At 42.3% G+C, this 24,491-nt stretch overlaps 2 protein-coding genes across 2 annotated transcripts in view; both read left to right on the top strand.

The window, feature by feature from the left end:
* Positions 1–24,491, top strand: part of LOC131668442 (putative aldehyde dehydrogenase family 7 member A1 homolog) — a 787,423-nt gene that overhangs the window by 16,249 nt on the left and 746,683 nt on the right. The gene's annotated exons all lie outside the window — the stretch shown is intronic.
* Positions 11,506–12,781, top strand: LOC131668450 (uncharacterized). The gene is made up of 2 exons (XM_058942634.1): positions 11,506–12,364; positions 12,448–12,781. The coding sequence occupies exons 1-2, from the start codon at positions 11,648–11,650 to the stop codon at positions 12,457–12,459; spliced, it is 729 nt and encodes a 242-aa protein (XP_058798617.1). The 5' UTR covers positions 11,506–11,647; the 3' UTR covers positions 12,460–12,781.

Raw genomic sequence — 24,491 nt, 5'->3', positions numbered from 1 at the left:
TTTCTCCACGCCCCCGCTCCAATCAGGGCCCGAAAATCCAACGAGGAAAATCAGAAGAAACAAACGGACCAATTAATATATCATTGCCTGCTCCACTCCTCCCAAAACCGAGAGGCTGAGAGAGGGACTCATCACCCAAACACCCACATAATATAAAAAGGACTGCACAAGACATAGAGTGGAAGTTCTAGAAAAGTTGTTAGAGAAATTTAAGTTGTTAGAGTTAGAGTTAGTTGCAAGAGTTGTATTAGTTGCAGTCAGTGATTGTAGTGACTGTGCAAAGCAGAGATTGAAAGAAGCACAGAAATCAGTAGTGACAAGAAGTCAGCCAAGAAGTTAGCAATATTGAGTCAAGAAGTCAGTCAAAGAGCCAAGCAGCCAAGCAACCAAGCAATGGAACAAGAAAAACAAGAAAAATAAGTTAATGTAAAATTAAGACGAGCAGGCCGAAAGATTGAATTACAAAATAAAAAAAAGAGTAAGCAATCAAATTTTAATTTTTTTTACTTATCTATCTCTCCTCTCTTTTATAAGTAGGTCGCAAATCAAAAATTTTCTCTTTGTCGTATTTGGAGACTACATTTGATAGGCTCCAAATACAATTTATATTAGGAAAACCGGGTTCTACTACTGGTAGGACCCAGGGTACTTCGCACTCTCGGATTACGACTATTGATTGGAATCCAAGAGCACATTGGCACTGTCCCCTTCGGTATTCTTAATTTTCGAATAGAGATCCCACTAGTTTATGCGAGAAATCGCAGTCTAGTAACAACAGAACCCTGAGACTGCGCCAAGACTCAGGTGCATCTGAGATGTGTCGTTGCCACGACGTCACAATAATATTGCCTCGCTGTATCATTAGTCGTATTCAATTTGAAGTAATCAAGTAGTATACTTCTTGAGTTGTTTAAAGTTGCTAATATGGAAGCTTGATCTACATTTTCCATAATTATGATTGATTCTTCATGAGGCAAGTGTACTAGAAGTCGCAAAACAGAGTGACTTTTATTTTGTACTGTGAAACTGAAAATTCGGTAACACGATTCCACAGGACCAACATAACGCGTTTCAATGGAATTACAACATTCATCATGTATAATAGTGCTACCATTTTCTACTTGTCTAATTACAACTGTAGCAGCATCGTGTCCTTTATAAATATATTTGTACAAATATTTAACTGCTGTAATGCTTGAAACAATTCCGACATTAATATACAGTCGGAAATCTGTGATAATTCAGTACAATACGGCACAACCTATATATTATTTACATTATGTCCATTAGGACATTCATAATCAACGCCAGTGTCTCTTCGACGATAATGTGGAAAACCATTTTCATTCATAGTACTTTTTTCTTGAAACTGATTTTTGAAAGTGGATTTTTTTTTGAACATTTAGCATCTTTCATACATCAGTTACTGTATGAGTCATGAATCATATTTCTCATAACAATATCGTATAATCGTGGATTTCTTAATTTAATTGATATCTCTGCTGATATGAATTTATCTCTATATCAGCAGTAGTATTTTGTATGCCTGTTCTAAGGTAATCAATAGATGCATGCGTGGCAATACTCTTTATTGAAATTGAATGACGCAAATATAATACGCAACTTTGCTAAAAAAAATTTTGTTTGAAAACGATATCGAGTAATCAATCTTTTTTTAAATCAAAAACTCTGGCTACTACATCTGGTCGATCAGCAACCTGTTGACCAGGTAATACATTTTCTGATATTTCCAGCCAATTGCGGTTACTTGTCATTATGTCAAAATGTCATGTTTTCCTGTTCCATTTACAATAGCCATAGTATCTTGATAACATTATTGCGTATATCTAGGTGATCCATTAAATGATGAAGGATGAATGACAGTTTTACCTACATGGTCATTAACAACTGTAGCGCAATTTCTCATGTGGTCATGTAAACCTTGATAAGTATCAGCTCTTAATTCTTTGTAGTTATTTTTACAATACTGAATACTACGAGGGGGGTCAATAAGTCTTTACAAAAAGAAGGAAAAAAAAGTTTTGCGTATGTAATTTTTTTTTATTTTTCAACATAATCTAATTGAAGGTCGATACATTTTATTAAACGGCCTTCCAGTTTTTTTAAGCCATCATAAAAATATGATTTCTGAAAACCCTCAAAATTAGCATTTATTTCCACGATGACTTCTTCATTCGACGTGAATCGTTGTCCGGCAAGCCATTTTTTGAAGTTAGGAAATAAGAAAAAGTCACTGGGAGCCAAATCAGGCGAATATGGTGGATGGTCAACTAATTCGTACTTTAAATCGTTAATTTTTGTCATCGAAACTGCATATGTGTGAACTCGAGCATTGTCTTGAAGAAAGAGGCATTTTTGTTTGTTCAAGTGAGGACGTTGTTCTCTGATTTTTTTCTTTCAGCTAACTTAATAACGACGCATAACATTGTCCAGTGATCGTCTGGCCCTTTTCCAAGTAGTCGATGTAGATGATTCCATACACATCCCAGAAAACCGTGGCCATAATCTTGCCAGCTGACATTACTGCCTTTGCCTTCTTTGGGGCTGGTTCTCCTGCGGTAATCCATTGTTTAGACTGTTCTTTGGTTTGAGGAGTGTAGTAGTATACCCATGTTTCGTCTACAGTTACGAGTCCACGCCAAAAGTCTTCTGGATTATGACGTATGCGTGCCAAAAGAGTCTCAGAGGCAACCACGCGGGTTCGTTTGTTTTCAACAGTGAACAAACGCGGCACCCATCTTACTGATATTTTTTTCATCCCCAATTTTTCATGCAAAATTGAAATGATTGTACCCTTTGATACCCCTGTAGCCTCAACTAATTCTCGCAATTTTAATCTTCTATCACTCAACACTATATAGTGGATTTTGTTGACCATTTCGGGCTTACTCACTTCTTCGGGGCGTCCTGAACGAGGTTCATCTTTTGTTGTTGTACGGCCGCGTTTAAATTCATTTACCCAGTTATAAACAGTCTTAAACACAGGGGTAGACTTGCCATAAATGGCGTTCAACTCAACTGTGATTTCTTTTGGTATAAGGCCTTTCAAATGAAAATGTTTCATCACCGCTCTAAACTCTGTTTTTTCCATTTTTCAAATAAACCAATAACTTTTTGTTCAACCAACGCTCACAAAAAAATGACGTAATGAATCGAGCTGAAAATTTGTACGATATCTTGTTAATAATAGAGCTTGCCAAAAATATCATAATTTAAGCGTGACGAGCTCCATCTCTTGGATTTCGTAAAGTCTTATTGACCCCCCCTCGTATCATTCTTAATTTTTACGTAACTATCAACAACTCATTGCTAGTTCCGGCCTCTAGTAATAGGATTAAATTCATTGCCTCTGATAGCTATTCTCTATCTTGTATAATCTAAACGTGAAATTTTTCTACAGCTATCATTAATGCACATCATATTTTGATGCCAACTTCGACTACCATTGTGAATCAATGATTGAAGTTTAATTATATTATTTCTCACATATAAATTCATATCATGATCCATTAACATTGCATTATCAGAAAATGTGCGGACAAAGTTTTTCCAAATATGGAATCCATAGACATCGAGTGGTTGTATTTTTCCTGTGGTTCCAGTTGGAACTTTCTTTATTTTAATAATTTTATTTTGTGGCATCGTTTCTTCTATAACTTTGTCAAAATGATCACTCCAAGAATCAAGTTAAAATATTAAGTGATGGCCTACATGGGGATAAAATATTTTTTCCAACCAGATTATAAAGTAATCTGCAATTAAACGACTTACTAATTAACTGATCAACGATATTACAATGTAAAAAATGTTATTAGTTCCCTTACTTGTTGTTAATTTTCCAGATTTAGATGCTTCCACGTACACGTTTTCTGGTCTAAATATGTTTTGTTCTATAATAGGGCCAAACTTGCTACTTGGTTCCTTTAAAACTAGAAATAGCGGTGACAGCAGTTGTCCCGTAGCTGATATTAGTGGCTGCATAGTATAACTATGCGTTGTTCCTGAAATTGACTGTACCAGACATTGTACTTGCTTTTCTCCTTCTACTGTTAATGTTCTTTCAGAATGTATTTCTAGCAGAAATCCGCTCTGATCTGAATTATACAAATTTTCGAGCCCAATCCTTGGTATACACGATTTAACGTCATCGATAAATGCTTCAGCTTTAGCCGTAAGTTCTGCACTACTTTCTAGTGTTATTCTTGTTATGAACTTATTTATTTTTCTAGAAACTATTCTGTGTGCTTCTTAAATTTGAGTAACCAATGTTTAGAAGCTTTGAATGTAATATCATCAAAACCAATTTCTTTTTTAGCTTGTATGGCCCATCGAATTATATCTTCATCGTGGATAATTGAACCACTGTCGAGAGCTGCTTTAAAATTATCCAGGGTATACTGACAAATTTAGGCTACTTTTTCTCTATACGTGCCACCTTTATTAATTGAATGAGCCGAACGACGTAGCTGACTAATAGTTGATACTTTTTTGAATTTGTTTTGCACTGTTTTGAGACTTAAATTTTGCATCGTTTTGCTACTTCTCCAAAAATCTACAGCTCTTTTTTGTATTCAAAATCGAGTTCTTCATTATCTGCTGTACATTGATTTGTTGGTACTATACCCGGATCAGGAAAATGATGTTGCACTTCATCTTCAATTATTTCCGCATTATGATCTTTATACACTTCTTGAAAATCCAAAGAGTCATCAGTAATCATTTCTACATCGTTGAAATCATATGTTGCATCTATTAAAATTTCTTTTATTTTTTCGGCCAACTCTGTTTCATGATATTCGTGACACTATCTGGTATGTTTAACGCTTGAAAGTATGCTAATAATAAGTTTAGAACGTTTAACGGATTAATTTTTATTTTTCAATCTGAAATAAAAACAAGCGGTAAAATTTATACAAGCTGTGTTTTAGCATGTAAGGCACGACTGCTACATTTCTACCAGAATAAAACGAGTGAATGTAAATTGAATCAAATCATTAATTTATGTATTGGAGAAGAATTCTCATTCCACTTTGTGATGTTTGGAAAACTCTATTTTTGGTTCACTTTATAGGCGCCGAAAATGGTAGTTTTTATTTACATCTTATAAAGAAACTCTTTGAGTTTGTTAAAAAACTTTATTACATACGATGTACCATGGTTATATGTTGAAAATATCTTTTTGCCCTGTGTGACGGCCAGCCAAAAGTTAGTTTTTTTTCAATATTAATTAATAGAAATAAATATGAAGAACGGAGCGGGAATCTTCCTGATTTCCCATGATGAAAACGTATTCGAGATAAAGAGTTTATATAAAACTTGATAGTGGCCCGAGCCTGCGACGCTCTATCCTGCTTTGTCCCACGCGGTTGACAGGAGCCTACGATCATCGCGTATACATCGGGGGGCCAATAGAAGGGGGCCATAAAAATGCAATTTATCTTTTTTCTTCACCGAATTTTAAGAAAATATCCGTAATATTCATGGATTTTAATCAATTTTGTAAGTTATTATTATACCATAATGCGCATCTTTTAATCACCAAATAACTAATAAATAATTTTATATTAGAATAATAATTCATGTTTTGTCGCGGAACGACTAAGCTATCATGCCTTAGGTGGCATGACGCCTTTATCTCCTTTTGAACCTTTTAATTGGTTACACACGAGTGTTGATGATTGAAATGGGTGAAGGTGTTGAAATTATTTTACACTCGCGTAATGGGAAAAAGCCGTCTGGCACAAAAAACCCATGATTTATTAAAATCTTAATAACACTGAACTAATACAAAAAAAGAGCAAATTACGCATAGAATGAAGATTCCGTACTTAAAGGAATAAAAAGAAAGAACGAGCGAATTTTACAAATGATGTCGCGTGCTTACACATACACACACACACCGCACTGCACACTGATGAAATGATATATTGTGGTCGAGAGAAATCTCAGACACACAATTTTGATGTAAAGATGTACTCAATACACCTAAAATGAATTAAGTGATGAAATTGAATACTTGATTAGCACCTCAAACGCCGAACGGCGAATGAGTATGATGCAACACGTGGTGACTTTAGTATATGAACTATTTTTTTTTTACACATGAATTGACTTAAGATTAATTAACTGAACTAACACTCGATAAAAGGTGCGCAATACGTTGGTTTGCGTCTTAACTATTCTGATAAGGGGCGCGAAAGCACACAATGAACTTTTAAGAAACTAAAAGCTATACTAAGCACGTGTTCACGAGCTGAAAGCCGGAACTCTTCGTCGCTACTGACTGACAACCACGTGGCGAGCGAGCAATTAGCCGCGTCCGGCATGTGCTTTCATTTTATAATAAATCGTAGAAGTTTTGGATTTTTCTAAATATTTATAATAATTTAATTATTGTAATAATCACTATGTATCGTTAAAATTAACTAAGTGTAGTACGATTTTGTATAAGTAATTATAAACTATAGCGTTACTCTTGTTCTTAAAGTTGCACTCCTAGAGCCATCTCTGGAGAAAAGGGCCCAAGTTAAAAAGGGACCGCCCTTTCTCTCTCTGAAAATTCACGCCCACAGACCAATAAAGAAATCCTAGATAGGATTAGAAAATTTCCCACCAATACAAAATTTGGCCGTTATCGCTTCATGGGCGTGAGGAAAGGGATTTCCACCCAACCACCCACTGCTTATAAAAAGCTCTGTACAAGAGTGTAGGAGTGGAGTGAGAACCAGGAAGTATCTAACAAGAAGTGACTACCAATGAGTGAGTGCTGAAGGAAGCATAAGAGAAGAAAATTTTGAAGTATTGTAACGGGGGAGATAAATCTGAAAATGGGAAATTTATTTAAGAACAAACTCCCACGATGCAGAGCAAACCGCCGCTCCGTTAAACACGTATTATAATACGTGTATTCGCCTTAACGTCAGATGATTTATCCTAGTTGTCTTCTATCGAACGGAGTTGAACTCACCTTAATTCACGTGTCTTGTTACACTTGATGAGTTTTAAGTGTGAGCGATTTTACTCCTAATCTTCTTAATCCCCTAGACGTAATTGGATTAAAGCCTAAGCCTTTTTCAATTACTTAAGCTACTAGGAAAATTAAATGACGAAAACGGCGAAAATGGCGAATAAATTTAACAGATTTTAATTAATAAAAAGATCACTAAGACTAACGCTCGCGAGTAGGATTTTACAATTAACTATTTTCCGTGAGAAAGAGAGAGAGAGAGAGAAGATTCGAATATTACCGGCGCAAATACAGAAAATAACCATATCACGAATATACAAAATATTAAAAGTATTTTGTATCGCTTAATATGACGGGAGGTGCACCTACCATGCCGTGCAATTATGGTGATCAGCCGTAATTGTTGTTGCAAAAATTTCAACTGCCGCTGCCCCTCTATTATCAGCTGCGCTTCCTCGATTCGCTTTTATTTGCTGCTTCTGCACCGCTGCTTGCTGCTGCAATACTGTCGTTGCACACACGCACGTAATTGACCAAAGAAAACTTTATTCGGCGAAAACAAAGTGCGAAAAACAAATCGGCGGTAACTCGCGTTAACAGCTGAGGCGTAACTGCTTATTCAAAAGATCGCGCGCCCCCTATCTCTCTCAGTAGTTCGAACTAACGCGCGAGAAGCAGAATCGAGAATGGTTCGATTAATTAAATCGACTACCGTTGCAGTATATTATCAAGAAGTCAGCCAAAATTCAATCAAGAAGTCACCCAACTACATCCAGAATAGAGAGAAAGAGAGAGCAAGAGGTCAAAGAGCAGAGAGAGCGCAGCCTTAATAACAAATAATTAAATAAAATAAAAGTAAGTAAAACCGTATATCTGGCTATACTTTTCTTTCTTTAAGCAATCCGTTTTTTTGGAAATTCATTAAGCGTAAGTCTGGTGAATTTTCATTAAAGTCCTTTAAAAACACATTAAGTGTGAGTCTGGTGTGTTCGTAATAACATTTGGTTATTACATACCACGCTAACATACAGTTTTCTCCACGCAACAATATTGCTCGTCCCGGCTTATGTGCTATACGATAGCCAAATCAGAGCAACCCTGAGTTTACGCTTACTCCAAGCGTACCTGAGAGTGACCCCGACGTCACACCTGCTTCCAGCAAAAATATGCTGTTATATGCATGTAAATCGGGCGGAAAATAGCACTTTGCCGCTCAAGGGTGGAGGAATGAACCCTTGGGCGGAAAATAAACTTAGGGGCGAAAATGTGCAGAAAAGGAACAAATTTCCGTTCTAGAAAATTTACTTACAATTAGCTATAACCATAACTTTAATATTCACAAAAAGGGTTTTTTTTTAAAATGTTATATCTTTTAAACTAAATCCGACTAGGCCCAAACATTTTCTAAAAATACGTAATTTGACCTCCAAACACCTTCAAACTTACTTCTATGAAGTTTTAACTGAAACTTTTACTATTATAAAGCTTTCTCTGGGAGGAAGCAAAATAAAAAATTGAGTCTTCCGCGAAAAAAAAATTGAGTCTTCTGCGAAAATCGCGTGTTTTTTTCGCTTTTAAAACAGACATGGCACCTTCAGCGAATTCATATTAGTTCAAAATTTATTTCATACTTTAAATAATTATTTTTTAATTGGTTACACATTTTGTTCTGGTGAAAATATAAGGCCTATTGTTAAGGAGTCGTGCCCAAAATGAATGATAAGTAACTATTACGATAGTATTCTTACACTCGAAATCGCTAAACAAGAGACTGTACTGGTCTAAACATTTTTATTTCAGAAGGAATTTTGAAAAAAAAAATTAAATATTTGTTTTCGTTACAATAAATTTTCGAAACAAGATGAAACAAAACAGTATCTTTTCTAGACGGGCCTCTTGAGCGGTATCGAGTTTAATTGAAAGAAGCAATAATACAAAAGTTTATTTATTCATTTTATATGAAACGTAATAATTACTGAAAAGATGTTCAAACAGTGAATAAAATACTTACGTATTGTAAAAATAATCACTTTTGAATTTTTCTACAACTGTATGATACCATTGATAAACAAAAAGACGTACTATTCGTAATTTCCGGCATCGAACTAGAATATCCACAAAACTCACTCACTACCGAAAAAATAACACAAGCAGCTGTGGTAAACACTCGATGAAAACAATCTAAAAAAAGAATATACTGATTTGCACATATTGTTAACAACTTTTATTAGTGAAAGACATTTATCTGTGGAATTATCATTGAATGTATGATAACATTCATTAAACTAATGAATGTACGAGTATATACAATTCCCTTTCCATAACAACGTGTTCTTTAATTGTAAATGAAATTCAAGTATTAATATTCTTTTACGTATTTTTACCAATAACAAAAGTTATCATAGTAATATAATAATATTATTAATAATAATAACAATAAGAATAAGAATAAGAATAGGAATAAGAATAAGAATAAGCATAATTGCAATAGCAATAATAACAGTAATACTGGCCGGGCTGGTCCAGTGAGTGGTAACACCTCACTGGGCAAATGCTAGCTTCCAACGTCCACGACGTGCCCGGTGGAAACGTTGTCCGTCGCGTCAATGCTCTGAGCAGCAACGCTATAACGGATACGGCCAAGAGGAAGATATGGCTCACAAATGACGCAAAAGATAATGGTATTCTGCCGATGTGTCCAACCATTAATCACTCATACACATACACACACACACACTACGCAAACACTCACACACACACGCCTTCTGGCAAACCGGAGAAGTGAATGCTCGGTGACCCTATAAACGGGTCTTACCGAAAAGCGAATGGTCGGGGACTCCTATAAACGAAGTCGCCCGAAAGCGAGAGAAGGGGATATCTCTAAACGGACTCTCCCCGTGAATGAAGCCTGGTTTCGCCTATGGGCACTCACGTACACGCACACACCACAGGGGGGAACACTGAACACACAGGGTAAACATACAGGGGGGGGGACCTCAGGGGCCGTGCGCTGTCCCAGCGCGGTTCGTGGAGTCGCGACCACGAGGGACCTTCAGCACAACGGGACAAAACCATCAATATGAATATGCACAATGAAAACATTGATGTACCTCAAGTGGTAACTCCTTCTCAGGAGGAATCCACCCCGGGTTCCGATCGGGTGAAAGCCCCGGTGGCCACGGGCAGCGGCACGGATTTTGAGGGCCGCACTTTGTGCACGGGAATGGGGGGAAAGACAGGAAAAAACGACAAGAAACTACTGAACATACCGAGACGACAGAGGACGGACAGTGGGTCAAGCGGCGGCAGCGGGGTGAGCTACGTCTCTGCCGCTGAGGGCCAAGAACCGACGACAGGACGAACACCGACAAGAACTAGTGATACACGAGACGTGACGGTACCGCTGCGGCGCATACAAGTGCCACCTGCGCGGAAAAACGAGGGCTCCGAAAAGCAGACCTCCAACACTGACGCCGACATGAAAGACGTGGACAATGACAACGGACATATGACAGAAAACCTCCAGCTGTTTCGCACGCAGCTCAGGCGCATTGATGCCGCGCTCGAAAAGATGGAGGCACGGACTAAGATACAGAGAAATATTAGTACGGACATAACGACTAGTATGGCTGTAATAAAGGAGGCGGTGGAGATTGCATGGAGTGAATGCGACCGCCTAAATCCCCTCCTGGAGTCCGTAAACGACAGGAGGACAGAAAGACAGAAAAGAAAGAGGGAGGACACGGGGGCCAGCCCTGAGCAAGCCGTGGCCTATCAAAGGGTTGCGGACGAGTCAGGCTGGACCACGGTGAACTCCGCGAACAGAAAAAAGAGGAAGTCTAAACAGAAGACTAATGACCAAACGACGGAGACGACTTCCCTCAAACAGAAGACGCAACAGACTACCCCTGTGGTGGCGCTGGGCGCGCGGAGGGAGAGGCCACTAGCTTCGACATCCGCAGCGGCGACGCCTATCCACGGGAACAAACGGCCCGAGCTGGACAAGAACCGGCCCAGTGCGGGTGGTTCCCGCCGGAAGGGGGGGACCAACGTTATACTGGTACGGCCAAACGACGGACGAACGTACGCGGATACCCTGCGCAGACTAAAGACGGAGATTAATCCCGAGGGCTCTAAAGTGAATATCTCGGGATATCGGAAGACTAAGGACGGAGGACTCCTCATGCGCTTTCGCTGTAACGCAGACGCAAGACGGAAGTTCCAGGAGAAACTCCAGGTTACTCTTGGAAATGAGGGTAATGTACGAGACATGACACACGGACAGACACTAGAGATACTAGACCTCGACTGTGTTACAGACACGAATGATGTACAGAACGCATTGAAACGAGAAACAGGACAAGATGCGGACTTTAAGATCCACATTTTCGGACCGAATAAACACGACGTTTGTATGGCAGTGTTCGAAGCAGACAGAGACACGGCCCACAAACTGCTCAAGAAGGGCAGAATTAAGATCGGCTGGGTCAACTGTCGGCTGAGAGAAAGATTGACGGTCCCGAGGTGCTACCGGTGCCTCGGATACGGACATAGACGAACGGACTGCACAGGACCTGACAGAGGACAGTGCTGTTGGAGGTGCGGGGGGACCGGCCATGTCGGGAGAGCCTGCCCCACCAAACAGCCGACGTGCTTCCTATGTTCCGAGGCGCGTGCAACGGAGAGGGCGCACGTCCCGGGAACGGGAGCGTGCGCGGCCTACCGGGCAGCGCTGGAGGAGTGCCGGAAGCAGACACGACAATGACAGGAATCTTACAAGGAAACCTGCGTAGGTGCGAGGCAGCCCAGCTGCTTATATCACAGACAGCGAAGGAACGAAACGTAGACATACTGATACTGAGCGAGCAACTGTGGGACTTACGAGAACAGGACGGCTGGTTCTCGAATACCCTCGGTACGTCGGCCATATGGGTCAAAGGCAAACCGGCTAGGAGAATACAAGCGTCTGGCAGGGGGGAAGATTACGCGTGGGTGAGGGTAGATTCCGTCACCTACGTTAGCGTATATTTGACCCCAAACTGCACGATGGCAGTGTACGAGGAAAAAGTCGGTAAGCTGGAAGACGCCCTCACAGGTCTCCCGGGTGACTTTGTCGTCGCGGGAGACATGAACGCGAGAGCGGTCGAGTGGGGTATGACAACGACGGACAAACGAGGAAGACTGCTTCTGGAAATGGCCGCAAGGCTTGATCTGGTAGTGGTCAACCAAGGGACGACAACGACCTATAGACGACCGGGCTTCGGATACTCAATACCCGATGTGACGATGACGTCAGACAGGATCTCGTCGCGGATAAGAGGATGGCGGGTGACCGAGGACTATACAGCCAGCGATCATCAGCACATCGTCTTTGAGGTGACAAATCAATCGACGAACATACGAAACGGACAAACTAGAGACAGGACTTCAACGTATTGGAACTTACGACGACAAGATAGAGAGCTGTTTGACAAACTGCTAAGGGAGGCACCGTTACCCGCCGAGTCTGTCCCGGCAGAGCTTGGTCTGCGGGAGCGTGCCGAATGGATAACGGACAAGACAACGGAACTGATAACGGAACTGTGCGACGCCACGATGACTCGACGCAAGGGCCGAACACACAAACGAGCAATGTACTGGTGGACGGACGAGATTGGCCTCCTCCGTGGGGAATGCATTGCCTGCCGCCGGAGGATGAACCGCGCACGGAAAAAGAGCAGACCAGACGCGGACGAACTATCGACAGCGTACAAGATGGCACGTAAGAGACTGACCACTAAAATAAAGGACAGTAAAAACCGATGCGCTAGACAGTTGTGTGAAGAAGTGGAGCGGGACCCCTGGGGACTTGGCTACAAGATTGTGACCAAGAAATTGGGGGCCCTTGGCCCTTCTGAACCAAAAGACAAAGACACCATGAAAGCAATAGTAGATGGACTTTTCCCAAACCAACCAGAGACGGAAGAAATGACGAACGAACAAGAGACGACAGTGCCAGAGTTTGTCGGGGCAGAGCTTATTAAGGCTGTGTCCACGATCAAGCCTGGTAAGGCACCCGGACCAGACGGTATACCGGGAGAGATCCTCCAGCAGATCGTGAGCGTACGTCCAGGACTCCTCCTGGATAAGTATAACGCGGTCTTACGTGCGGGCATCTTTCCCAGACGATGGAAGACTGCTAGACTGGTTCTCCTGCATAAAGGAAAAGGAGAGCCGAATAGTCCGTCTTCCTATAGACCCCTGAGTCTTCTAGACACAGCGGGTAAACTTTACGAAGCGTTATTGAAACCAAGACTGACGAACGCGGTAACTGCAAACGGAGGACTTGCAGGAAACCAGTACGGATTCAGACGGGGCTGCTCAACTATAGGGGCGATTCGACAAGTGACCGACGCCTTTCGGCGGACGAGGCTCGTGTGCTACGGAGCGAGGCCAATAGTACTTCTCGCGACTCTTGATGTCAGGAATGCCTTCAACTCCGCTCGGTGGGGGGATATTCTGGAGGCCCTACAAACTTTCAGGGTTCCCGAATACCTGATGCGGGTGATGAGGGAGTACCTACACGACAGATGGATTCGATACGAGACGACCGACAGAACAGTGACCAGACGAATCACAGCAGGAGTCGCCCAAGGCTCAATCCTTGGACCCGACTTCTGGAACATACTGTACGACGCACTACTAAGACTACCGATGCCACCGGGGGTGGAGCTGGTTGCCTACGCCGATGATGTGGCTGTGGTGATAATAGCCCGTACCCCGGAGCTGGCGCAAATGCTTCTGAACCGCGCGATGTTACGAATCAATAGATGGATGACTGAACGCGGACTTAGCCTTGCCCTGGCCAAGACAGAACTCATCCTTCTGACGGGAAGCAGGATTAATACCCTGATTCCCATGACAGTCGGAGAGGTATCGCTGCGGACCAGTGGGGCGGTCGAGTATCTGGGGGTGACCCTAGATACGAAGATGACCTTCTGGCCGCACATACAACAGACAGCGAGGAAGGCGGCAGAGAGGACTTCCGCTCTCAGTCGTCTTATGGCAAATACATTTGGACCGAGACAATGGAAGAGACGACTACTGATGACAACGACCCACTCGATCATGCTCTACGGGGCGGAGGTGTGGGCCGACGCGTTGGGGGTCAAGAAATACTGCAAACGACTGACAAACGTACAAAGACAGGGAGCACTGAGGATAGCCTGCGCCTACAGGACAGTCTCGGCTGAGGCTGTCCTGGTGGTGGCGGGGGTTATCCCGATAAACATGCTCGCCAGAGAGCGGAAACGCGTGTACGAACGAAACAGCGACATGACCAGAACGGAAGCTGCCCAGGACGAAAGAACTAGGACGATGACGGACTGGAACAAACAATGGAGGATGAGCACGAACGGAGCATGGACTAGACGACTCATTGACGACCTGAGACCGTGGACGGAGAGGCAATTTGGGGAAGTGAATTTTTACCTGACCCAGTTTCTTACCGGCCACGGGTACTTCAGGAAATATCTGTTTGACAGAAACAAAGTTAACAGCGCCGACTGTAAATACTGTGGATACAAATGTGATGACGCAGAGCATACATTTTTCAAATGCTCACACTGGAACGACGAAAGGCAAAGACTGGAGACGACGCTTGGAAACATCACGCCCAACAACATTGTGGCAAAGATGCTACAAGACAAAGACTACTGGACGGTAACGGCAACGTACGTTGAGACTATCCTACGAGGGAAAAAGGCGGACGGTTGCCTGGAAGTCGAGTGTTAGACGAGAAGAATGCGGGAGTAAATGGTATGAACAAATGGATGAATGTGAATAAACGGACGTAACGAAACGATACAGGACCCGTGGACAACGAGAGGACTTGACGCGGTTCTCCAGCGGGAAGTAATGCTTACGCGGTTCCCCGCTGGAGAATGGTGTAGGTGGACTTTACTACTCTTCCCCGGATGGTTTACCCTCCGGTTGAAGAGAAGCGGGATTTGGGCGGTCAGCTGGTCTTCGACGACCCGGAGGCTCCTTGCGTTCGATTGATAGATCGCTTGAAACAGCCCGGTCTGAGAGGATCAGCGAGTCACGTCACACGGCGGGTGGGAGAGTGTAGGTGGGTAGCTTCGGTGAACTGCCGTCACACTCCAACCGTTATGGTCCATGAGGATTTATCCTGTTTTTTTACCACCATAAAAAAAAAAAAAAAAAAAAAAAAAAAAAAAAAAAAAAATAACAGTAATACTGATAATAGCAATGATAATGAAAAATAATAATAATAATGAGAATAATATTTATGATTGAATTTAGATTTTTTGATAAATTCATTAAATCGTATAAAATAGTATTATTATGGAATGCCAGACTGTAAATATTTTACTATAGTAAAATAATCATTACTTCGAGAATTCATCTAAAAAACTTTTGGCTTACGGAATAATTGTAACAATGAAAAACTCCTAAGTTTGACAGCTATAAAATTTATTACAAAACGCAAAAGAGGTTGATAAACTAATTTTATTAACCTATGTTTTTTCATTTGCAAAAAAGTGTGGTGATAGGTGACAATTCGCGCAAAGCGAATTTGTCCCGTATGTAGGCCTTTCAACAGCCGAGCGGCCTTAGACTCAGGCGGTAGACAGGCTTTCGGGCACCCCGGCTCGTTCGCACGTCAATAATGAAATCCCTATTAATCTTAATCCGCCACTCGATACCGCGATCATGAGATATTTAATCGGACGTTTATATATATTTTCGCTCGTTTATGTAAAAAAAAGAATGTAGTAGAATTTTTTTTAATATAACGGGGAGGCACTGTAACGGGGTTAATATCCGTCTATTTAATTATGCGTGCGATCTCATCGAAGAGCGCGCGGGATTACCTAAACGTTCAAATTCGAAAATCGGAGAGCAGGAGGAAACGGCCGTCAGTCAACCAACTTTCCACTAAAAATTACATACAATATAACATGCGAAATCGTTTATTTCCTCTTATATCTACAATGTATTAGGCCCGCGTGTTTATGTTTACAAAGCGCGCGCGCGCGACAATACCATGCAGTGTCGGATCGGTCGTCGCTCTTTGTCGTCGAGTTAATACATGCACGCTTCTTATGGAATACGAGAGATCAGTTAGTAGCAATCAGAGGAATCGCGAAATTAAGCTAGCCAGCATACCTTATTAGCAGTCGCATGGTGAACGAGAGTAAAAGTTCGTATTTAAGTCTCGGGGAAGTCCGCTTCTATGACCGAGTGGATCGCGCCTTCGAACCCATCTTCGCCTTGGTAGTCACAGCTCGGCTTTTGGTGGTACATCACTTTGCCAACTACTTTGAAGTCCGGGTAGTCTTCTAGGTTGTCCTCGATGCGCCGGAAATGTTCCACGTACCAGGCTTTGTCCCTTGGCTTCGGCTGGTCCATTGCACTAACCTCAGCCTTCGTGGGCTCAAAAGTGCGTGATAACGCGTCGGGTAATACGTGGTCGGCCTCCTTTCGATACTTGATCTCGAAGGTATGGTCTTGGAGTTGCAAGGCCCATCGGGCTAGGCGTCCTATCAGGTTCTTCAGATTGTATAGCCATTTCAGACTGTTATGGTCCGTTACCACCTTGAATCAGTACGCCTCTATGTATGGGCGGAACTTCTGTATAGCCCATACGACCGCCAAAAACTCGCGCTCCATAGCAGAGTAATTTTGCCCCGCCGGGTTGAGGACTCTGCTAGCGAACTCGATGATTCGGTCTTCGTCCCTTACTCTTTGAATCAGGACGGCGCCGATTCCCACAGCGCTAGCGTCTGTTTCCAACACGTACTGTCCCCCGGCTCCGGTAACCCGAGGCACGGTGCGGATATCATGAGTGCCTTAAGTTTAGCGAAAGCTTGTTCTTGGTCCGATCCCCACACGTATTCGCATTTCTTCTCTGTTAATTTCGTTAACGGTTGAGCGTGTGTGGCGAAGTCACTCAAGAATCGGCGGTACCATGAAGCAACTCCGCAGGAAGGTACGCAGTTGTCGCACGTTTCCTGGTTGAGGGTACTCCACAATAGAGCGCACTTTTTCAGGGTCTGGCCTGATACCCTCGCGGTTAATCAACAAACCTAGATATTTAGCCTCAGGCTTGCAGAAGACGCTCTTCTCTCGATTAATTGAGAGTCTGGCTCGACATAACCTATCCAATACAATCTTAAGATGTTGTAGGTGATCTTCGAATTTGGACGATACTACGATGATATCATCCAAATAGTCGAAGGCGAAATCGCCAAGCTCAGGTCCGATCACGCTATTTATTAATCGTTGGAAGGTGGCGCCGGCGTACGAGAGATTGAATGGCATTCGTACGAACTGGAAATGCCCCAATCCGGGTACGGTAAAGGCAGTGATAGGTCGAGATTCGAGTTTGAGTGGTATTTGGTGATACGCCCTATTGAGGTTGAGTGTGGAGATATAGCGCGCGTTACGTAAGCGCCTCAATATATCTTGCATAAACGGTAGGGGATATGCGTTTGGCTCGGTGGCCTTATTGACCTTCCTGAAGTCTATACAGAATCGATACGAGACATCCTTCTTGCGTATCATAAGCACTGGGCTCGACCAGCCGCTATCCGCTGGCTCGATCACCCCTTGGTCTAACATCTCCCTTACCAATCTATGCAATTCTTGCTCGACCTTGTGTGATAGTGGATAGTAGCGCTGCTTGATCGGTTTAGTATCACCGACCCGAATCTCGTGTTCAATGTCTGCCGCACATCCCAGTGCCACGGGGGCCTGCAATAAGGCCTCGTCGATGGCCCCCTGCAATATCGCCTGTTGAGAGGCTGTTACCTGGGTTGGTCCGATCGTAGCTAATCTCGGACCAGCCTCTAAGCTAGTTACTTCTAACTTCATCTTGATTTGTGATTTCTTGAACAGCAACGTATCATCGTCGGGGTCAAGTACCCCTCTAAACAATCTAACAAAATTCACTCCTGGGATACATTCATCGACTAGGGTTGGGACTATAGGTACCCTCGTCCTCATCATCACGTCCCCTATGGTGAACGGCAACACGGCGTGACCAACAATTGTCAACTTACGGCCATCTGGTAGTCCTGCCGTACCCGCGTGGGTGGTATCCAACCTGATGCCTAGCACAGACGCTATTTGCAGAGCATTACTACCCATTGCTGTGGTGGAAGCTCCCGGATCATAGAGAGCCCGTATCCGGAAGTCTTCTATTTTCACCGGTAGCCACCAGCGCGTTTCTTTTTCCGGGGTATATTGCGAAACAGGTTCGGCGGCTCCACAGCCTTGCTCTTTGCACACCATAGCGCTAGCCACTATGCTCTCGCGTGGTAAAGTGATGCCACTTGTCGTTTGAACCACCTTGGTTCGGACGATGGGAGTTTCCATGGGGTTACCCTTTGATGGTTTATCTGCCGTTACCCGCGCCTCCGAGGGCGTGTGCGATCCATTCGCCACCACCTCGGCCAGTCTAGGGTCTTGGGACCAACGTCAATACCCTCTCTCTCCGCGTTTACTTTACCGCCATATTCATCATTTGCGCCACCAGGGGAGTTCTCGCTCTCGTCGCTCAACACGCTCGCTACTATTGATGCTAACTGTGTTGGCGGAGGCCGCGAGATTTCGTTAACGGGGTTTATTTTAGGGGATGAAGGAGTGGGGTCAACCCCACCTAACTACTCCTTTCCTCGTTCCCCTTGTTGCATTGGGGACAGTACTTTTTGCTGTACACCAGTAACCCGCACTCGATGCACTTGAGTGGCTTGGAGAAGTCCCTCTCCCGTCTTCGAGGAGCTTCCGGCTTCCTAGTGCGGTCCTCCGAGGTCAAGTTTTTCCCAAAGAGGTTGTGTTTCTCCCTTCAGATATCTCCTTGAGAGATAATAGCATTTGGCTCAGCAGATCGGCGGGTGGAGCCTTCTTTTCGCCATCAACTGTCTCTAGACTCGGACTAGGTGTCGCCCCCGAGGGCGTCGGTGTGTAGACGACCTGGTGCGTCACCTTCTCGAGCACTTTCTCCATACGATCCAACCTGTCGCTGACCTCCCGTTTATCATTGGACATCGCTGCCAGCTTGCCCTTACGACCCTTGCTTCCATCGGTGCGAGGGTGGTACGCTAACTCCGGTTACAGAGTTGATTGTGGATCCGGTACCACCCGTTCTGCCTTTCTCTGGTGCAGGCTGTTCTGTGCCGCCGTGGCCAGCGCATTCAGGGCTCGCATGGAGTTCACTTCAGATCTCAGCACCTAGCCCTGGATGTCCGGGAGAAGCTTGGCGTGCAGCAGGTCCAACTGACAATCAGGCGTCATCTCAGGGTTTAGCCGCTTCATCAGGCCCATCATGTTGGCGACATAAACATTTACGGGTTCGTCGGGGTCCTGATATCGGCTCTGAATTTCCCTCATCAGACGCTGTTGTTGCTGCACGCTGGTCCCAAACCACTCTCTTGCGTCCATCTCGAACTCAGCGTAGGAGAGCCATTCCTCCTTCACCGCCTCGTACCAGGTGAGGGCGGGACCGATGAGTAGCTCCGATACCGTTAGAAGCATTTTGTCTTCCGTGAGTCTCGCGCCATTCCTTAAATTGTCCAGCCTAGACAGGAAGGTGTCAATACTCGCATTTCCCTCTCCTGAAAACTTCAGTTTCCATCCTCGGACAATGCGTCCGACATCCCTTGTAGTCGACCAAGGGTTTGTTGTCTGCTGAGATGACCACGTGCTCGGCGGGTGGTTATTCACTTCAGCATTAACTCCACTGAGTTGATGCTGTCCACCCTCTCCGAAAGGGAGCGTCCGGCGGGGGGTCCTACCGGTGGCCCCCGTGGGCCTCTATCCGGGTCCAGCTGGAGTACTATGAGGTAACCTGGTGTCGTAATGATAGGTGAAGGTATCTTGGAATGCGACGCTCCTACGCGTGTTTTCTTGTTGTCTCATTTCGCTAGAATTATTCGCATTATCTTGCTGTACACTCCTGTTTTCGGCATTTTCCAATGCGCTCATTCTGACAGACAGGTCGTCCAGTTGGCTCTAAACATTGCTGCAGTTGTTCTATATCTAGTCTAATATTTTCGTTAGACTCGATACGTTTACTCTTAACAAGTCTAGCAGCTCAAGCTTCTTCTCATTTTCTCTGGACCGGAAAATGAGGTCCTGGATCATTACTGCGGATGCCGGCGGGAGTTGAAATTGGCTACCATCATTAGCCGTTATAGTAATATTCTTATTACTGCTAGTACTCTCGCCGTCGTCTACTACGTTTGTGATGTTTATCGCTGTTTCCTGAATCCGCGATATCACCTCTGCACTTTGCATTAGCTGGGCTAGCGGGTGTTCACCTTCTTGTTCGGATGCTGTGTGTTTCGCGTATATGGATACTATGAGCTCCGAGCGTAGGGCTGCTCTTCTTGCTGGATTGCCGTGTTGGTTGTCGATTTCCACGAAATCCGCCGCAGATAAAAATGCTGCTTTCATACCAGTCGTATTTCATAACATTACAGGTTATGACTCACATTTTATTATAAAAGAAATTGCTACTAACTCAGAATTTGAAGGAAAGATCTCTGTTCTCGCTGAAAACAATAAGCGATAGATATACTTCACATAAGAAGTTGCAAACAGTCGAATTAGTTTTCGTTTCATAGATTCATTTCGATTTATGCCTACATCTCTAGATAAATTAGCATATAATTTACCTCAGCTAGATATTGTACAGAAAGAATTTCAGAAAGATAATTACACTTTAGATCAGATTAATTTACTGAAAAGAAAAGGAGTTTTCCCATATGAATACACCCAAAATTTAAATAGACTAACTAAGACAGAGTTACCATCTATTGAAAAATTTCATAGTCGATTGAGAGATAGTGATATACCTACTGAAGGATATAAGCATGCTCAAAACGTATGGAATATTTTCGGCAGTATTTGGAAGAAAATAGATTTAGGAAGTATTCTGATCTCTATCTGAAAACTGATGTAGCTATCTAGCTGATATTTTTGGAAATTTTCGATCAACCTGCAAGAATGCATATGATTTCGATCCTGCTCATTATTACACTACCCTTGGATTAACATGGGACGCGATGTTAAAATATACAAATATGAAGCTTGAACTATTAACAGATATGGATATGGTTTTATTCATTCAAAAAGGTATTCGTGGAGGTATTAGTCAATGCTGCCATAGATTTTCAAAAGCAAACAATAAATATATGGGTGAAGAATTCAATAAGGATGAGCCAAATAAAATTTTAATGTATTATGACGTAAATAACCTTTATGGTTGGGCTATGACTCAATCACTACCATTTGAGGGCTTCAAATGGGTTTCAAATGTGGATATGTTAAATTTTTTCAATGTCTCTGATAATAGCGACGTAGACTATATTTTAGAAGTAGATCTAGAGTACCCACAAGAGCTACATGATGATTATAAAGACATATCTCTTTGTCCCGAATATACTAAACCACCCGGATCAAAACAGAAAAAACATTTCACAACGCTTTATGGTAAAGAACGATACGTTATTCATTATAGAGCGTTAAAACAAGCTCTCAAATATGGATTAAAACTAAAAAAGATATATAGAGCGCTAGAATTCAAACAAAAACAATGGCTGAATCCATAAGTTGATTTAAATACTGAAAAAATAAAGCAAGCTAAAAATGAGTTTGAAAAATTAGTTTACAAGATTATGATTAATGCAGTATATGGAAAAACGATGGAAGACGAAAGACAACGAAAACATGTCAAACTTGTCAATCAATGGGGTGGTAGATATGGCGCTGAAGCTCGAATTGCCCAATCAAATTTCCATAGTAATTCCATCTTTCATGAAAATTTAGCTGCTATTCAATTATCCAGTACAACTATCAGTATAAGAAAACCTATATACGAGGTCTGTCCGGAAAGTATCGGGCCTACCTTTATATTTTCGTGCTAGTGTTATTCTTTATCATCTGGTGGGTGGCATCCTTCAAAGTATTCCCCAGTTGATTGAATAACACGGTTCCATCGATGTTTCCACTTTTCAAAACAGTCCTGGAACTCATTTTTAGGGATAGCCTTAAGTACACTTGTCCCATTGTTTTCAACCGTTGTTTTGTCATCGAATCGGTGTCCTTTGAGTGGTTTTTTTAATTTTGGAAACAGCCAAAAGTCACAAGGGGCTATGTCGGGACTATATGGAAGTTGTCGAAGCAATGCGATATTGTGTTTGCGCAAAAACTGCTGCACAAGATTGGATGAATGCGTTGGCGCATTATTGTGATGGAGAAGCCAGTCACCACTTTCCCAAAAGTGCGGCCGATTTCTTCTTACTGCATCACGCAAACGTTTCAAAATTTGAACGTAGTATTCTTTATTGATTGTTTGACCTGTTGGTGCATATTCGTGATGTACAACACCTTCACAATCGAAAAATACAATCAACATTGACTTTACATTGCTCCGACTTTGACGTGCTTTTTTTGGTCTTGGCGATTCAGAATGTGAAGATTGTTGTTTTCTTTCAGGATCATAACCATAAGCCCATGATTCATAAGCTGTAATAATTTTTCTAAGCACACTATCATCATTATTGACCATTTCCAGATTGTCGAGAGCGATTTCTATGCGAACGTTCTTCTGCTCTGCTGTGAGCAATTTTGGGATGAATTTCGCACACACGCGTTTCATACCTAAATTTTCGGTTAAAATTTCTGAAATGAAGTTTTTGGTATCCCTAAGTCTTCTTCTAATGCTCGCACAGTCATACGACGATCTTGTTCGATTGTAAGTTTCACTCGCTCAATATTATCTGCGGTTTTTGTCGTCGAAGGTCGGCCGGAACGAGAATCACTATAGACAGAAGTGCGACCATCCTTGAACCGTTTATACCACTCTTCTATTCGTTTTTTGCTCATACACTCGCTTTCGAAGGTTTTTTGCATCATTTCAATAGTTTTCGAACTCGTTGATCTTGTTTTTCAGTCATTTTTGACAATATCAAAATCCGACGAACGCGAAAAAGGCACTGTAAACAAAGACACGCTGTGCATGAACTATACGTCCGGCAGGTATCAGTAAGTAACCAATAGATTCGTGAGGCTTTACTGTTGACGTTTCTGTCCGGTAGAGGTCGCTCCAATACTGGCGCGAAGATATAAACGTAGGCACTATACTTTCCGGACAAACCTCTTATATCGGTCTATGTGTATTAGATCTTTCAAAAACATTAGTCTATAACTTTCATTATGGTTACATGAAGCAACGAATTGGTGAAAAATGTAAATTACTTTATACTGATACTGACAGCCTAATTTATGAAAATCAAAATGTCGATATGTATGAGATCATGAAAGAAGACATTGATAAATTTGACACATCGGACTATCCTGCTGATAATCAATTTGAAATGCCTGTAGCTAACAAAAAAATTCTTGGTGTTATGAAGGATGAGTGCAATGCTATTATTATGAGATCGTACATTGGGTTACGAAGTAAACTATACAGTATCGAAATAATAAATAAGAATACCTTGAAAAAGGCAAAAGGAGTGAAAAAACATACAGTAAAAAATACAATAACTCACTCAGATTATCGAAAGTGTTTAAACGATATGGAAATTATTAAACGTACCCAAGGTTATATTCGATCTAAATTACATCAAGTAATAACAGAGAGAGAGAGTGAGAGGAAAAGACAGCACTAAGCCCTCATGATGATAAATGTTGTATTTTTGATAATAATCCGGATGCACTTCCATGGGGGCATAATAAAACTCTCGAAATTGCTGAAATGAAAGAAAGAGTTGAACAGCTACGATGAAAGAGGTATAGAGAAGAAGACGAAGTGATAGAAGAAAATAGTAGTATGAAAAGATTGAGAATTGAAGAAAATAATTCTAGAGGGCAGCACTAGCAAAAGAATTCTATTCCTTCGACAGTTACTAGATGGCGCTGATGACTAGTAATGGAGAGGGAGAAACAATGAATGCCTGAGTCTATAGAGTGGGAGAATGGTTTTAGATGAAGAATCACGAGAGAGGGGAAACCGAAAGAGAGGGAAACGGCTACGGCGGCTTGAGCTTTAAGAGTGGGGTTGCCATTTATAAAACAGAGAGCTCACTCTTGTTCAAAACAGTTGCTCAGCTCTCACTCAAGCAACAGTCTTATCTCAACCTCTAATACATCTTCCACTAACCATTGAAACAAGTAAGATATTTAAATAATTTTAGTTCATTAATACCTCAGTAATAAATTAATAAATAATTAATTCTTTGATTTTTTATTTTACAGAATGGATTTCTCAGCAATAAATAAAATTTCCATGACGACTTTCCTTTCTCGGAAGGCGATGTCCCAACTTACATCGAATTCATTATATCAAATTACTAAAGTTAGATCATTAACAAAGAAATATGGATTTAGCGTTGTTATTACAATAGATCACGAATTTGATGTGTTCCTGCTCAAAAGAGTTAATATAGTTCTCGAAAAAGATGAAGAAATGTTGAAAAACCTACATCAGACT

The sequence above is a fragment of the Phymastichus coffea genome, unplaced genomic scaffold, assembly GCF_024137745.1.
Source record: "Phymastichus coffea isolate CEN01 unplaced genomic scaffold, Cenicafe_Pcof_1.1 PCOF00006, whole genome shotgun sequence".
Lineage (NCBI taxonomy): Eukaryota > Metazoa > Arthropoda > Insecta > Hymenoptera > Eulophidae > Phymastichus > Phymastichus coffea.
This window is presented reverse-complemented; position numbering and strand designations above follow the sequence as displayed.

Bases quoted from the DNA above. Each gene is read 5' to 3' on its own strand.
- LOC131668450 (XM_058942634.1), top strand. From the start codon at position 11,648: ATGTTCCGAGGCGCGTGCAACGGAGAGGGCGCACGTCCCGGGAACGGG.